Here is an 18,786-nt window from a genome sequence, read left to right on the forward strand (position 1 = left end):
TGGTGAGCGGATGTGGAAGTAGGTCAGCATCGATGAACAGCAACTGGTGCCGGCCGCATGGATGTTGTTTCCTGTGTCTGCGTCCTCATGATGCGTGTGAGAGTTGTCTACTCCCCACACTGGATCTTCTTAGTCGAATTGTTCTTGGCGTATCTCTTCTTAGTCTAATATGTCGACATCTTCTCTCTTTTCGTATAACATTATGACTTTTTTATGTCTTCCCTTTAGTAGCATTTACTAATTTTCTCCATTTGATTTTAGGCTTAGTCCAGTTTCTCATAGTGGTTCTCTCGCCTTGTTATACTCCGTTGCTATGGCAACACATAATATCTTCTTATCATGTTTTCGTCTCAAAATTCCTGTTCTCTTCTGTCCTATCACACAGGTCACCAAGTTACGCGGGGATTCTCGAAACACTACAGTGTCGCCCGTCTACTGCTGCGATACAACATGACTACATTTAAAATATAAGCAATTAAATTTTGTACTTACCCATGTCATGCAAGGAGATGCCGGAACTGCCTGCCATTATTTTCCACACATTTCTGACTTCTGCACAAGACATTATTAATCACACAATTCTATTTGAGATCTTGAATTAATTGATTCACGGATATTATCCTTGAGTTACTCTATCGTGTGAGGACTTGTTGTGTACACTTCATCCTTCAGTAACACCACAAAAAGAAAATTTCACAGAGTTAAATCAGGACTTATAGTGAGCCATATATTGGTACTAATCACTCTTTCATTGAACACATCATGAATTGCATGCAAAGAAACATTGGCCGTATGAGCCCTTGCTGAGTCCTGTAGAAAAATTGCGAAGCTTCCTTCTCTTTCAGTCAGTTCATTAAAAAAAATTTTGCGCATATCTTTCACTTGTACTGTGTCATTAAAAATAAGGGCCTATTATTCTGTCACCACTAACTGTGCACCACACCCTTATTTTCTGATTGTGAAGGGGTTCCTCATGAACCACAACAACTCTTATCTGTGCTCCAGAATTAACATGCCCGTGTAAATGGAACCAAGCCTTGTCTGAAAACAGTGTGAGGTAAGGATCCGTTTCACCGTAATGCACTTGTTTTAAAACCCATTCACAAAACTTAATCTTGTGTGCAGAATCACCAAGTCGAAGTTCTTGTACTACTGATATGTTATAGGGCCTTAGCCCAAGTAGCTTAGCATCTCTTTGCACAGAGGTGCATGATGTGTGTGTTTGCTGCGAAAGACGTCTAAGAGACTTTTTAGGGGAATTGTCCAGGCATACTGTCATCAAGACGAACTTCTGTGAGCACTGTACATCATCATTTAAACTTCTTGTTTTGAACACTTTCTGCTTCACGAAATTTGTTCACTAATTTGTGAACTGCATCATGACTCAGAACTCACACCTGGAAACTCCTGTTCAGAGAATCTCCGAACAGTACGAACGGACTTTGTGTGCACATACGGATCATAAATAAACACTTGTTGTGGAAGTGAATAATTCACTCTTCCCATTGTTGCATTCGCAAACTCCACTGTTACACTCGTGATGCCTGTTTCACTACTAGAATGACACTGGCCAACAAAGCGCGCATGTCTGTACGGCCTTTAGTCTAAAACCCACCGTGGGACCCAGTCAAAAGGCAGGCATGGCTTCCGTGGCCGACCTGCAATATCCCAGGCAAGCGGTCATCAGATAAATGGAACTTCCGGTAGATAAGTGATTTATTAGGATATTTTCAGGCAATTGAGGTTTTAGTTATTAAAATCACCTGTAATTTAATTTCTACTAAAGTTATGAGAATATTGACAGCACCAGCAGAAAAGGGGAGGTAATTTTCTACTAGGAAAATATTCCACTTTGTCAGTAATAAATTTGATGCACTATTTATAATTAGTAAAGCAATGGAATACATGATTTGTATTTCATTAATTGTGGGTGAACTATGTATCACACAATTTCTTGTAAAATCTCTAATTAATCAGCATGGAAGTGTGTATCTTCCATTACAATTTTAGCTAGCACGAAGGATATATAAACTGCAAATTGAGCCAGGTGACAGGTAGTTCAGGAAGTCCACTGTGGGGATATGTAAGAACCAACCAGATGCTGGATTGGGGACTAAGTTTTCAGCCATACCAGAAGCAGGACATGTGTTAGTCTGAGCAGAAAGTTGCTCAACTGTTTTAGTTGAAATTTAAAATAAATCGTCGATGTATCCTCACCACTTATAAAAAATTCCCAATTTGGACTGTGAATCAATTTGGCGATTTTTCGGATTTTGCTGAGGTTTTTATTGTGTTTATGAGAACTTAGAACTTTTCCAGTTGTGGATGCTGGTGGAGTATTTGAATTTTCTCCTAATTAGCCACAGTCGGAACTCATATTTATTTGTGGCTGATGGATTAACTGGTACGTGTAAGTATTTGTGTTAGCCATAGTTTGGAAATACCTTTTTATTCAAGGAACTGTCTAGAATTGTATCAATTCTATGTTAGCAGAGCAGTGATTTACCATGAGCATCAGTGCTTGGAACTCAGAAAATTTTCAGTGTTATCTACACTCTATTGGTGTTCATTGGTAGCTCAACAGATTAAATATTCTGTTTTAAACCCTCTTGGTGAAGGATTTCTACTAATAATACCAGTTCTGGCTCACAGTTGACACCAGTCAAAGGTGTTTGAAAGGTGCTTAAATTACAAACAATTCATCTCAGCTATTGATGGTAATTTACTACTTCACAATTTATTTATTGTACACTGTAAGGAAATTAGGTGCAGTTGGTTTATTAATGAACTGAAAGTAGTGGATACAGCCAACCTCCTAGACAAAGTAGACCATTAACAGTAGTGTGTTTGCATTCCAATTCAGGTATATTCCAGAGGATAGTTTAATTATATTGTTATCTTGGATGGTAGCTTGCAGTCTGGAGTGTAGCTTTGTATAGAAGTGAAACATGGATGATAAACAGTTCGACAAAAGGAGATTGGACCATGGTGCTGTAGAATAATGATGAAAAATAGATGGGTAAATCGGATAACTGATGAGAAGGTACTGAATCGATAGAGGAGAAAAGAAATTTGTGTCACAACTTGAGTAAAAGGAAGGATCAGTTGAGAGGGCACATCTTGAGAAATGAAGGAATCATCACATTGGTAATAATGTGAAATTTGGGGGGGGGGGGGGGGGGGGAGTAATAATTATAGAGGGAGAGCATTGCATGAATATAGTGGTTGTATGTCGCAATAATTACACAGAGATGTAAAGCCTCGAAAAATAATAATGAGGAGAGCTACATAAAACCAGTCTTCAGCTGAAAACCACAATAGTAGTAGCAGCAGCAACAACAGTAACAAAATTGGCCCCATTTATGATCCTTGTGGGACCCTACGTGTCGTGTCACCCCTGTTGCGAAGTAGTTGATACCTGAGACACAGTCTGCTAACAAAACCCTCTGACTTCTGTAACGAATTTAAGACTCCATCCCACTGTGAAGTTGGGATGTCATTAGTGCCACAATACTTTATTTTGCACACAGTCAAAGGCCTTGACAAGTTCACAGAACAATAAGTTAATTTTTCTTGTTTTTTCTCTTCCAACACTTCATTTACACAAAGTCTTGTGTCGTTTTCTTTGTGGAGAACTGTTCCAGAAGGCACAATGAAAAGCATGCAACCAGTTATGCTCAGTTAAATGAATCAGTATGTTATCATAATCAACTTTCTGAAACACTTTTGAAAAGACAGGAAGGAATGAAAGAGGTCTTTAATTAGGAATGATTTTGCTTAGCTCCAGTGTTATAGATTGGTGTATTTGTCTGTTAGGAAAAATGCCATGAGTAATATTTTGATGACTGAAGTAGCTTAGGCCAGCACAAGATTTTAATATTTTTCATTAAACACCATAATTATTTTATTACTTTTTAGTAATCTTATAAATATTGTTATCTCCAAAGTAGTTGTATTTTTAGAATTAATGTCTTTTGATGGTGCATGCCATGTTGGTATGGATAAGTCTGATGCACCTGTACTTATTAGGATGTACAGTGTTTACTGCACTGTGAGAAAGTAATCAGTGGATTTGATGATCAGTGATTTGGAAGTGTTACCATTTTTGCAAGAGCTATTTTGTTTAGTTTCATTTTTCTTTGAGTCGTTATTTTTGTTTATTTCTTGTTTAATAATATTTAAGTGTTTTTTACTTGATTGTGGGAATGTTTCATTTTAAACACAGTACAAGTTTCTCTTTTTTTAGTAACAGAATGAAGGATTTTACATTTAAGTGACTGGCAGAGGGCTCATCAAACCACCTTCAGACTATTTCTCTACTGTTCCACTGCCAAACAGCACATGAGAAAAACAAACGCGTAAATCTTTCTGTGCAAACTCTGATCTATCTTATTTTATTACTATAATCATTTCTTACTTTGTGGATATGTGTGAACAAAATATTCTCACATTTGGACGAGGATATTGGTGATTGAAATTTAATAAAAAGATCTTGCCGTAATGATAAATGCTTTTGTTTTAACGACTGATACTCCAATTCGCGTATCATATCTCTGACACTCTCTCTCCAGTTAGCGATAATACAAAACAAGTTTCCTTTCTTTGAACTCTCGTGAGGTCCTCTGTCACTCATATCTGGTAAAGATCCAGTACCACACAGCAGTATATTAGAATACCTTTTGGTAGATCTGTTGCATATTCTAAGTGCTCTCCAATAAAACAGTCTTTGATCTACCCACAACATTTTGTATGTGATCATTCCAATTTAAATTGTTCATAATAGTAATCCCTAGGTATCAAACAATGGGAATTCCAGGATGGAATGTAACAATAGTATGAAAAGGAAAGTTCCTACTCAGCATATAGCAGAGATGCTGAATCACAGATAGGCACAACAAAAAGACTGTCACAAACAAAGTTTTTGGCCATTAAGGCCTGAAAGCACACTTTCAGTTCACTTGCCTGAGACTGTTGCAGTGTGTGTGTGTGTGTGTGTGTGTGTGTGTGTGTGTGTGTGTGTGTGTGTGTGTGTGTGTTGACGAAGGCCTTAATGGTTGAAAACTTTATTTGTGACTGTCTTTTTGCTGCACCTATCTGTGACTCAGCGTCTCCACTTTATGGTGAGTAGCATCTTTCCTTTTGATAATATAATCCCTAGGTATGTAATTGAATTGACAGCCTTCAGATTGGTGTTATATATCAAGAAACCAAAATATAACAGATCCCTCTTAGTACTCATGTGGATGACCTCACACTTTTTTTTGTTTAGATTCAACTGGTTTTGATTTTCTGTTGACTTTACTAGAAGGTAAATGACAGCATCATCAGCAAACAGCCTTAAGAGGGCTGCTCACATTGTTCTTAAATCAGGAACAACGGAAGGCCTGTAACACTTCCTAGGGAAACACCAGATATCACTTCTGTCTACTCAGTTATTTTCTGTCTGTTACTTTGAACTGTTACCTTTCTGACAGGGAATCCAGTCACACAAACGAGATGATACTCTGTAGACATGTGATTTGATTAGAGGCTGCTTGTGAGAAACAGAGTCAAAATGCTTCTAGAAATCTAGATATATGGAATCTGTTTGAGATACCCAGTGGCTAGTACCCATTGCTGTGTGTGAATAAATAACTAGTTGTGTCTCACAAGAACAATATTATTTGCATCTCTGCTGACCATGTGTCAATAGATAATTTTCTTCAAGGTCTTTCATAATGTTCAGAGTTATGTTATAAAATCCTACTCAGATTGCTACATTAGAAAACCAACTGGGGGAACACATGGGATATGCTGGATGTCGCTTGGATCCTCTCAACCTTCCCCGCACAGTGAGGCCCATTGGCTACAGCCTCAAGCTGCATGACCGAATCTGGCACTGCCTGTAGCTGTGAGCGTAGGGTTACTATCTCAGCCTGCATCTGATCACAACAATTAATGTTCATATCCTTACCAAGACAGTCAAACTCAGCACTACAGAGTTCTTAAAATACCGTACTATGTGTAGTAAATACACAAACACACAAGAAATTTCAGAATTAGGCCACAAAGCGTACAAGTAAATCACAGTAAGTCATTTCTATTTAGAAGTTTGTAAAGTACTACTCAAATGAATGTTGTGCTCTCCTGTGGTGCTGCTGCGTGAGAATCTGGGTTCTGTTCGATTCTAGCCTTATTTATTTTAGGAGAAAACAAATATCCAAGATGCTGTAGTAATATGTTTAAGAATGAGTTAAGTTTTCGATAGACACTGAGAGTTTTGTTAATTTACTCCCAGTATTCCTTCTGTAATTTCTCTTTAAATACTGTGATCAAATCATTGCTTATAATTCTTCAATGTAATGGATTTCTTCTATGATCTGTACCTAACTGGTCAGTATACTTTATTGTTAACATTTGATCAACATGGTCAGGTAAAGTATTGACCGTTGGTTATCAGCTAATTTATGGAAAACTAGTCTTAAAACGAATTGCCTGTGGCTATTGTAATATATCCTTCAATTGTCATAGGAAATTTTACTGTGAAAAATAATTCCAAACTGGGCATAAACAACAGTAGGTAATGTTGGTGAAAATTGCCAGACAGAAAATCAATTCTCAACGATATACAAACAATGATTCTCCTTTTAAATCTACATAGCCTTCTTAAAACTGTTTCCAGCTGCTTTAAGAAGTGTAAGATACTTCCTTTTGGTGGCCTGTAAACTGCCAGTTCTACAAGCTTGTGTGGTTCACAATCCACTATTGTGGTACAGCAATGAAAAGATGTCCATCACAATATTCATTTATCTGAAGAGCCCAGGATTTAACTCCATTTTTTGCACATACATGGTGATCCCAAATTCCACCAACAAAATTTTGCATGTTGTTCAGGTATATTGTCTTAATATTTTGGTGTCCAGCGGTGCCATACAGGGCAAAAATATAGTTTTCTTGTTAATGTACCAGTTGCACTGCCAGAAAAACAAACCCAAGACAGAATGGGGCATTTCTGAATGGAAACTGTAGAGCAAAGAGTGAAGTAGGCGTTAATATTGTCGACAGGAAGTGCCACGAGTTAGAGGAACAAGTTTATTTCCAAACAAGACACAGTATGCATACCATTGACATTTGCACTGTTGTGTGATATTTAAAGTTCAGTACAATAACTATGATATAGGGTATAAGAAATCAAATGAAATGCTGCTACTTTGTAATAAACCATAGGAAACAAGAAGTTCCTTCTGTCACAATACTCTGAAAATATTCCAGAACAACCTCTAAACTTTTGTCTGAGAGTTCGTGATCATCCTGCTCAGCTGCTCCATTTCTTCCTATTGGCTTTACACTATTATGATAGTAACTTATATCCATCAAGATGAATCTGTTCAATTTTAGATATTTCCATGTAATGTTCTGATATGCAAAATTAGTCTGCTAAAATTCTGTCTATCCCTTCATTTTCCTGTAAGGAAATGAGTTCATCATTTTTATTAATGATGCTTTTGATATTTTCATGGAAGGCTTTAAATACATTTTTAAAAAGTATCCGTGGCTTTGTCCAAGTTGTAATGTTTTGTTTTGCTAATAGATGTTTCAACTGTCTCATGGAATACTTGTTATGTTTAGAAAACTTCAAGCTAAACATACTACCACATGAGCTGTAAGTTGTTCTATTGTTAATTTATGCTCGATGATTGCAATTATAGTATTTGAACCACAATAATACATGTGGTTTCTTATGTAAGTTGTTCAGTGTAAAAATTAGACAGACTTTTAGAACTAGTTGTATAAAAAAATCTTTGTTTCATCATATTTGATTATGAGCAATATATTTAGCAATGAGCAATATATTTTTTTTCTCTCTTAACAGTGGTGGATGACAGTAAAAGCACACCTACTGAAGACCTGGAAGACACTGTAAACGATTTGGATACCCAGATGGAGTGCCATTATGAAGATGGGAAACTAAAACCCACTGTAACAAACAATATTTTTGCTGATAATATTTATGATGCACCGACACAGTGTGAAGAATTTGAACGTGATACCTTAAATGAGTCGGGAAAAATTGTGACTTCTCTCACTACTTCTGTTCTGAAAACAAGTGTTTCTCCATTGCTTTCAAATGACACAAATAAATTAACTACTAATGAAAGTGAGAGCAGTACTGTTCTCAACGATCAGTCTTATGATCGTTCATTACTGGAGGGTGATGAGGATATGTTCCAGATGTCTGTTTCTGGATCAGGTGAAATTAAAGATGCAGGGAAAGGAGAGGCTGAGGGCAGTGAGCTCACCTGCAACCAGCAAGAGGAGAAAAAAAAATCTGATTGCCAGCAATCAGGATCTACTCTGGTACATACAGCTGTACAAGATGATGCACCATGTGCTGAAAAGTCATTCACACTTGATTTATCTTCAGGAGATGAAACTGACCCAGAAGATATTTTTTGTGCACAGACGCAACAATTTCCAGTGTCAAAAAATAGTTTGGGAACAAAAAACATGGGTGACACAGTAATTAGGAGACAGACAGTTCCACATGGCACAGACAAATTGAAAGGTTTAGATAAATCAGTTGTAGAAGATAAGAAAGCAGAGAATACTAATGTTTGTTTAATGCAAGACACCTCAACTAATAAACAGAGAGTGGAAGAAAATTTTGTCCAAAGTAACTTTTCAAAAAGTTTCACAGAAAATGCTGTGTCAACTGTAGCGCTACAAGAAAATAAAAAGAAGCAAGAGTCAGACTTTTCAAATAAAGAAGTTGCTTCTGGTGATGAAACTGATCCTGAAGATCTTTTCTGTGCACCAACTCAGAAATATTGTGCTAATAAAGGGAAGCTATCTTCAGATAAGACAGATGAAAATTATCTGGAAGAACTATGTGGTGCTCCAACTCAAAAATTTGTGAGTATTGACAGCAAAAAAGACCATGACAGTCTTCTAAATATCCCCCAAAGTGAAACAGTGTGTCAGCCTCCAAAATTGTGCACTTTGCGTAAACAAGTGGAACTAACTGTATGCAAACAAAGTGAACAGATAAATGAAATGGAAACAGAGCTCAGTGACACTACTCTAGAAGATGTAATTTGTCCAGGAACACAGGAAAGCAGGAGAATGGCTACTGAAATCGAAATTGCTGAAACACCTGAAAGAGATGTGCTTGTCAGAGGTCACGGTGGAAGAAAGTCAGTTGTTGAGGAAGGCACAAGTGCAGAAGATATGTCAAAGAACCAGAAAAATGAAAAGAACAGAATACAGTCAGACGTGAATGATGATGAATTATTTAATGCTCCAACTCAGAAAATAGAGAATTTCTGTGATTTGTGCGAAGCTAATAAGACAGACAAAACTAAAGCTCACAGTGAGAAAGGAGAATGTGAGGAACATCCAAAATTAGTTGCTGAAGATAAAAGCAAAGCACCACCAGAATCAATGAAGGAATCGTTGCAGAGCAGTGTAGTGAAAGTAGCTACTGGACTAGATGTCTGTAGTGACATTTACTCTCAACCCACCCAGAGATTAGGGGAATGGAATGAAGAACAATGTTTCCAGGACGATAGAAGCGCAGTGTGTAACAGGACCAAAATAAGTCTGCAGAAGGAAACAGACTTACAAGAACTATTTTCTCAACCAACACAGAAGTTTTGTGGATCAAGTACAAAAGACAAAATGACAGATAAACAAAAATGTCCTGTACAGGAAACCGATGTAAGAAGATTGCCAACGGGAGCAAGTAAGAAAACTTGTGAAAACAAACCTGGAAATGCTAGTAGTCCAAGTGTGCTAGTTTTTGAAAATGTAATAGAGGGTTCTTCAGATGTGAATGATATTGCACATATTAGAGAGGCCCATGATACTGGTGATATATTTTCTTGCCCCACTCAGAAACTGGATGCAAGTTTGACTGAAAAAAATGATTCTGTTCTGGCTGATCAGCAGCCAGCTGTTTATAATAAATATGAAAAGGATATATTCTCAGCTGACACACAGGATTTTCCACAGAAAACAGAATCTGGGAGGAAACTGAACTCACTGAGTGAGTGTGACAAAAAGGCAGCTCATTTACAGCTGTCTACAAAGGGAGGAATGGATGGTCAAGATAATTCTTTATCTGGGGAAGATGAGGAGGTTATTAAAATATTTTCAAAAGACTTAGTCCACAAGGAAGTCCCAGATTGTGAGTCAGAAAAACATACAAGAAATACTGCCAAGCAAGGTGATGAATCAGGTACTGCAGGCATTTGTTTGAAAAATATTGTAGGTAGCACTACTGAATATAGAGAAGAAGATGAAGGTTCACTGGAAGTGGAGCTACATCTGCCCCAATCACAAGAAGTTTTAGCTGCGTTAAAGGAATTAGAAAGTAAAGCAACTGTGAAAATCACTTCTCATGATAGTAGTGGTAATATGGGAAACAATTTTTCTAGTCCTGTAATTCCAAGAAAAAGAAAAAGTAAAACAGCTGGTGAAAGAAAACTTGATACAATTCAGGAGTCACGAGTATCAGAAAATATTATATTACTGTCTGAACCTGCAGTATCTGCTTCCAATAATTTGGTACGTGACTTGGAAGCAAATTCTAGTGGGAAAAGCAAAGTTAAGAGACAATGGAAAGATGAACATATAAAAGAGAGCCATAACTTAGATGCTATTCAGTCTACTGATATAGCTTCTTTGTCTGCAGAAGTGAGTCCACAAAATGTTAATAATTTACCTGATAGCAAAAACTCAGGAAAAAGAAGATCAGCTAGAGAAAAGAAGAAAACGTGGAAGCTCACAGAAACAACTGACAATACATCCCCAGGACATAAAAAGATAGTAGAAAGTGCTGCTAATGAAACATCTCACCGAAGAACCTCTCAGAATAAATTCCTTGATTCAGTACCTGAAAACAGTACAGGAAAAGCTCCAGGAAAAAGACATTCTCAGCTTAAAAAAGCTGTCATAACTGAGGAATGTAACACTGTATCTGACTTTGAAATTAAAGGTAGTAGTAAGAAGCGTTCTCTTAAAAATATTGGTATAGAAGATAGCAAGCCATCTGTTCCAAACGACAACCAGCCAGAAAAGAATTCTGAAGAGTCAAATCAAGAAAAAACAACAAATTGTGATAAAAATGACAGTTCAGTGTCAGTTGATTTCCAACAATCAGGATCCAGAAGTGCTTCTAAGTTTAAGGAGCCATTGGAAAAAAGCAAACAGGCATCAGGACGCACAAGAAGAAGCAGAATTACATCTGTTAGTAATATATCGGAGGAAAATAGGTTTCAAAGAGAAGATCTAATGCAAAATGTTAAAAAATCACATGCAACGCAATTGGGAAATCCAAATAGTGATAAACGAAACAGCTCAGATGAAAATTCTCTAGAAGTTGAAAACATTGGACCTAAAACTAGAAAATCAAAACTTGATAGTAGAGCAGATACATCGGAAGACAGTGTCAAATCCAGAAACCACAAGCAGGTAACAAGCAAACGTGTTACAGGGAAAATAAATAGTAATGAAGATGATGAATCATGTGTTAGACTATTTGATCATCAAAAAGAATCTCAGAAAAATAGGGTACCGTTTCCGGAGATTGGCCAAAAGGGGAGTACTGGCGTGGTTCCAGAGAATGTTGAAGAAAATTCAAGAGCGGAGAGGAGAACTTCCAAAAGGAAACAGGACGAAATAAGCTCACGTAGAAGTCATAATTCGAAACGTACAAGTCTAAGCTCTGTTAGCCCCATTGACAACCATAATATTCCCTTGGATACACATGAAGTAAAAGAGGCTCAACCACCAAAGAAGAAACGAAAAGTGACTCAGTCTAGTGTAGAGGACAGTGAGTCATTGAATAAAGACACGTTGGAAGAAAATTGTTGTAGAAGTGAAGAACATGCTGTTAAAAGTGTCAAGATGCCTCGAGGTAGAAAGACAGGCACAGAACAATTGAAAAGTGTTCCAGACGTTACAAAAACCGATTCACCAAAATCACGGGAGTACAAAAATGTCCCAGCAACAACCAGGAAGCGAAGAACTGTTAGTGAGAAAACCCATGCTGTCAATGAAAATGAACTTTCAAATTCCAGTGCTGGGCAGGAGAAATTTGTTGCTGAACATGGAAAAACAGCTAAATGTGACAGCCCTGTTAAGAAGACAAAGATGTCACTACCTTTGTCATCGAGTGAACAGGTGAAATCTGCACAGCATAAAGACCCCTCTGATAATTCTGTGGTAAGTTCATTATTTCACTTAACTCTTTTAATGTTGAAACACTGAAATAAGCATATTTGAGTTCTTCGCTAGCATGGGTAAGAAAAGTAAGTTAATCAACTGGAAAATTTAAATATGCAGAAGAAAAATGACCAAAATGAAACTGCCATGAGGTATAGATAAAGTGATTTCTGTTTACCAGATGACAACAGACAGACACAAATAAGAAGAGCGAGAATTTCTAGATTTTGGAAACAGAGCTTCTTTTGTTTTGCGTAACAGTGGGATGGGATGGGAGGGAGGAAATGGAGTTAGAAGAGACAGAGTAGGTCAGAGGTAAGGGAACAGCAGGCAGAAAATAGGACCATTGTGAGATAAAGCTTCTTCCGTGACTGCGCCCCACTGAGTAGTCCCTGCCCAGAGATCTGAAACAATATTTTATGCTGGAGAATGCCATCATTAAACAATGTTGTAGCGCTGCATGTCCTCAGAAAATGTAGCAGCTGCATTTTCCCCTTGCTTCATCCATGCTTCAGTATCAACAAAGCAAGGCTATGTTGGCTAAAAAGATCAGATCAGTCAGTCATGCTGAAAACTGAAAAGACCATTGCCTTTCTTTAGAAAGCATTTGTTACACTGGCCAGACCACAGATACCCCTCCTATGTAGTTGCACCAGCAGTACAGATGTCTTGTCTTATTGAGGCATGCAAGCCTCCCCACATGGTTCTTTGTTCATGGAGTACGTCACAAATTTGGTATTGATTCACACAGATTCGAATAAGAAATACTGCACTGATCTAGACATGTATGCAGCCTTGAAAAATGATGGCAGGAGACATACTTCTGGTTTTATTTTATGCATGCATGTTGCGGTTACTTATTTTACATTATTCCTACTGTGCAACATTTATTGTATCTTTAGTAGGTTTTTAACATTGTTCATTTATTTATAGAAGTGGAGCACTTATTAAACTAACCTCGAGTCAGCATTCCTGTACATGTTTGTCAGAAACAAATGTTGGTAGCTCCTACTCTTCCAGTTTACTGACCACGTAGATTCTTTTATTCAGTGCAAATGCCCTTTCCGTTTTAGTAATCATAGTTACAATAACAACATAATGATAATGAATCTTAATTTTGTATGCTATATGTGAGCAAATAATATGACACATATCTGTTGCCAGCCTTATCTTGAAATTTTTCAGTTCATCTACATGGAATGTTGCCAGTAATTTTGTAAGTTATTTGTTTTATGCAGAAATGTAAGGAATATATAAACAGAATGCAAAAAAAAGTTTTGCAATATATATCCAAATGGATACTCGACAGAAGTCGGTCCAGGATATGATGGAGCTTGAAACCGGAACGGGTTCCTCGATCTAAATCCATGAATGTAGATAATGATGATGACTTATTTTATTTATTATTAGCTATATGCTATGTTTTCTGTTGGTCTTAATTAGGTCTGCTGGCTTTTGGTTTTTGTTACATTTTGCACCTCCTTGGAAAAAATTTTGAAAAAAGGGTGTAATTGTTGAGAGACTATTTTTGGTGCAAGGTGTCAGTAATGATACATATTGTTTACTCGTATATCATCCAATTCAATTTCTGATTTTGAGGCAAAGTTGTAACACTATAATGTTATGGCACATTATGTTGATTCATGAGATGAATACTTTATTTTTGAAAATAATCTATTTTTACTTCTTCTGGCAGGAGGGCTGAAGGGGAAGGAAGGGGGATGAATGGAAAGGAATGGCAAGGTTTAGGAAATAAGGGAAGTTACAGAAAAGTCACACGGGCTCAGGGAAGACCTCCCGGATAGGATGAGAATAAAGGACTGGATGTTAGAGACTGCACTGGACGAGATTTGAAAACCTGAGAGCTTAAATATGGAAGATAGGTTAATAAGCAAGACAGACATTACTGACAAAACACCAAGCATGAGTTCGTATGAGCAGAAGGCTAAGTGCATTATAAGTGGTAAACATGTGAGGTGCCTCACGACTAACTTAGGATGAGTGGATGCAGACAAAGTGTGTATACTTTCAATACACAATGTCTTGTTGCAGAGATTGCTCTAAAATATGACAGTCATGATCTGTGTAGTGATACATCCCATTCCTTGAATGAAATATATCACATCCTTAAATATATATGTCAGAGAAAAGATGTTCGTGACAGAGTAGTCGATTAATGGTGAGCACCCCACTGTTGGGGAGGTGTTTTAAATCGTAGGTGCTGATACCAGAGCTTACAATCCAGTGACTGTATAGAAGTAGGTACCTGCTGAAGTGGAGATATGTGTTCCTTGGAGTATGCAGTATTTAAGAAAGAGCTCCACAAAATCTAACAACATGAAATGTCAAAGATAATAAATGTATTGAAATTGTTAATTATCAAGTTGAATATCAGATCTGTTATGTACATAGTACAGAGAGACAATGTACAAGTTGGTAGCTGTCATCATTTGTCAGGTATTGAGTTGTAATTTTGAAGATAATTTAAGAAGGTGAATTGCATCTCACTTCTTATTTATATGATGGAGAGAAGGAGAAAGAGAAGTTAATTTTCAGCAGCGTTATCTGCAGCGAAGTCTGAGCCCAGTTAGAAGAAGAAGGCACACAGATTCAGCCCACAGAGTAGCTTGACCCAGATTAATAATACTTTACAGCAACCGAATATTCAGTAAGCAACATTCATTTTATATAAAAGGGGTGTTCTGGTGGCAACGTATTTAAGTGTTTGGAACATGAGGTGAAGTATAATAAACCCCCACACAACACAAGCCAACTTGAAAGATTTCATCTCAGTGCCTGTTTCACCACCATATGCCATCTGGATTCTTCCTCCCTGCCACCAGTTTCTCAGAACTATGCAGTTGGGAACTGGCATTACAACATGTTCTAACATTAATTTCTTCGGTCTCAACATTTCATTTCAGTAACTATTCCTTTATTTTCTCCCGTGTAGTTTTCTATATCTTCTATTTCTCTCCCCCCTCCCCCCATCATATGTCTGCTGCGTATAACACACTTAGCTTTCCGCTCTTATTAACTCTTGCATGATGTTTTATCAGTAAAGCCTGTTTTGCTTATTGCCCTATCTTCCACCATCATTAAACTCTTGTCCGGTAAGTCTCATGTGATCCAGGGCTGTGGATGACTTTTCTGCAACTCACCCCATTTCCTAAACCTCGGCAGCCCTTTTCCTTCATCCCTCTTCCTTTCCCTTCAACCCTTCTGTCAGAGGAAGGAGCTCCTGGCTCCAAAAGCTTACATATTTCTTTAAATGTTATATGTGTTTTATCCTGCCGCTGCTTGGTGAATAGATTTTTTTACCTATCCAATTTACTTTATTTTTGAGTTCTCAGTCACTTGCATACATTTTAAAATCTTAATTTCAAGGAAAACAATGAGAAGTCACCTAGAGCATCTCATCGTCTGTCAGCACGCCCTACAAAAACAACTCATCAAGTTCTGTTTACGGGCCTGAATGATCCTAGGCTCCAGACTACAGTCCAGAATCTAGGTAAGAGAAATGTAAGGGGTGGAATGAAGGTGACCTGTTTACTACTTTTAATTTAAAGATAAGTTGTTATTTTTATGTTATTGTGAGCTCTAATGTATCTGTGAACATTCACTTTTCTGTAATGAAGAAAGAGGAAAAATTTGGCTATTTCTGTTTCAGGTGGGAAGATAATGGAGAAACCTGAAGATTGTAATGTCCTTGTCACTGATAAAGTACGCCGAACTTACAAATTTTTGTGTGTTATGGGGCAAGGGAAACCAATTGTGTCACCAGACTGGCTGCTCAAATCACAGAAAAGTGGCAGATTTTTAGGTTTGTAACTGATTTAAACTTTTACACATCTTAAACATCGAAGCTCATTGTTATATTTGTCTTCTTCCTCTTTCTCTCTCTTCCGTGCCAAATATTTGCACTTCAGTAACCAGATGATTCTTATTATTTTTGTAGGAGAATGAAGTGTTTACTAGATTAAGATCATTTTAACAATCCTAATGTTAATAGCAAAAGTCACATACATGTACTTCTTCTCCATAGACAAATACAAAATTTGTTGCGACTGAAGGCGCATTTAAAATTAGACTGTTGGTATGCAGTGCTCTGTGTCCCCACTGGGGCAAGTAGTGATCTCAGTTGGGGTGGGTACTGGGGAGAGGGAGAGGTAGCAGGATAGTGGTGGGAAAGATGCTGTAGTGGTGCTTGTGGAATAACACAGGGGCATGGCAGGTATAGGATGTTGGGCTGTTAGGTGCAGTGTTGGGAGAGTTTTGCTGGTTGAAGTGGGGGGGGGGGGGGGGGGGGAGTTGAAAAAGAGGGAAATGACTGCAGGTAAGTGGAGGATAGATAGTGTATGTGAGGCGGAAATGGGAACAGGGAAGGGAGAGGCAGGCGAAGAACAGAGACTAATGGAGGTTGAGGCCAGGGAAGATACAGGAATGGAGCATTTGTTCAGTGAGAGTTCCCATCTGCACATTTCAGAAAAGTTGGTTTTGATGGGAAGAATCCATATGGCACAGAAATATTTGTTTAGTACACATCATCGTTTCTCAAAATGTTTAGTACACATGATCGTTCCTCAAAATATTTGTTATTAAAGTTTTTACACTTTTGCATGCATCTAACCAATTCTGGAAACATGTTCAGTACATAAAAACGTGGATTTGGTGGCATTCAGCATATTGATAATGTGATAATAATCTACATCCATGCATTACTTCTGTGATATAATGGAAAAAGAAGTCACTAGGTGATAAATTGGCTGATTACTTGCAATGAAGCATGAATTTTATGTTGCCCTTTTCCATTAAATGATCAATTGTTTTAAGTTCAACAATGGAAAATCCATTTGTCACAATTGTTTGAAGTGCTGTATGAAAGCTGGCATTGTCATGACGCAACATTTTCTGTTGTTTTACTTGATTTCACTTATGATTTGTGTCAAACAAATTGTTGTGTGCCATTCAGCATTAACTTTTGTTCAAACCTCTTAAGCTACTCTTCCGATATATGCAGTCTATCCAAACAAATAAGTAATCATTTTCATGAACAATTCAATTTTTGGTTTCAGTTCATCTTTGAACATTCAAACAGTTGATTGTTACTCAGTTTCCAGGTCATACGAATACACCCAAAGGATTCTGCATTCGTTGGCTTAATTGTATGAGAATTTTCGTACACCAGATGGCATGAACTGTTGTTAAAGCTTCAGTTCAATTGTGTGGAATCTGTCAGCAAAAGTTTTTATACACAGATAAATGTTCATGCAAAATCTATTGCTGTCATTGATTAATCGAAGTATACTGCTATGTGGCGGTTTTTTTTCAACTGCAACTGATTTTGGTCAAAGTTAACAGAATTCATCAAAGTTAATGGAAATCATTGCTTCTTTGAAGGTGATTGATGACTAAAATTTGCTCAAAACAATTCAGAGGTATTGTCGTATGCTGAGGTATATGAAAGACGTATGCATTGAAAACTTTCACATGAAATTTCAATTTTTTTAAAGTTTTGATGTTAACATTTCTAATTTAGTTTTATTAATTCTTCTGCATTTGATGTCTTAGGAAACTCAGTGAAACAACACATACCTGAATTTATCCTTATTTTGTAGTAGTATTATTATTACCTTTCTTTTAATGGTAAAGTATTTTTTATCATAAATTTGTTGGTTTATCTCAACATCATAATTAGAGAACAGCATACTGTTTCAGTGTTACATATTTTCACTTGCAGAGTAAAACTTCATAATTATAAACTCAAAAAGGACTATCATTCAGTTATGAGGTGCTCTTATGTTGATAGGTTTCTGTGAATAAAATTTGCATTCAGGAAATGTAATTGTTGTTAAATCGCAGAGAGATGAGTTAATTTATGTATTAGATTATGTACAACACAAATATCAGTGTGAATGGATCACTTCCACTGCCAACCAACTATTAAGTGAGATTAAACATTTTGATTGTGTTAATTACAATTACAAAGCTTTTGATTTCAATGATTTTTTAAGTGCAATGAGGCTCTTAACTATGTGGATTCCATCTTCTCATTGCCGCTGACCATCAGATAAAACATTGTGGTACCACCAGCAAAGCTCTACGATGTAACACAGGTGCTCAGAGTCTAGATGAATATCAAGTAAAAATTTTAGTTCAAGAATTAATTATTTGGAATATCCACAACATAATATTAAATATTTTAAAAAGGAAATGTATAACACAGGAAAGAAGAGAAAGAAAAGGATGGACACTGAGTTTAGTAATGCGTTTGAAAATAGTAACAAAGAAAAACAGCACTGGGTTACAGAGTGGAGGAAAAGCCATTGAGCAAAATCAAACAATGGAAAATCCAGAATGGAATAATAACAGTATTATGAAAAGGAGAAACTGCTACTCATGATATAGTGCAGATGTTGAGTCATTGACAGGCCTAACAAAAGGACTGCTAAACAAGTAAACTTTTGGACAAAAGACCTTCTTCTGAATTAGACAACATATACATGCACATTTACACGTTTTGGCCTTGGCAGCCAGAGGCAGTGGTCGTGTGTGTGTGTGTGTGTGTGTGTGTGTGTGTGT

The 18,786-nt window shown here is 37.1% G+C and overlaps 1 protein-coding gene across 4 annotated transcripts in view; it reads left to right on the forward strand.

Annotated features, from left to right (window-relative positions):
- LOC126349960 (uncharacterized) overlaps positions 1-18,786 on the forward strand; it is a 104,076-nt gene that overhangs the window by 66,273 nt on the left and 19,017 nt on the right. For all 4 annotated transcript variants that reach the window (XM_050002475.1, XM_050002476.1, XM_050002473.1 and 1 more), the window contains exons 7-9: positions 7,853-12,204; positions 15,592-15,715; positions 15,875-16,027. In XM_050002475.1, the coding sequence (XP_049858432.1) occupies positions 7,853-12,204; positions 15,592-15,715; positions 15,875-16,027 (4,629 nt within the window). The remainder of the gene's footprint in view (positions 1-7,852; positions 12,205-15,591; positions 15,716-15,874; positions 16,028-18,786) is intronic.

The sequence above is a fragment of the Schistocerca gregaria genome, chromosome 1, assembly GCF_023897955.1.
Source record: "Schistocerca gregaria isolate iqSchGreg1 chromosome 1, iqSchGreg1.2, whole genome shotgun sequence".
Lineage (NCBI taxonomy): Eukaryota > Metazoa > Arthropoda > Insecta > Orthoptera > Acrididae > Schistocerca > Schistocerca gregaria.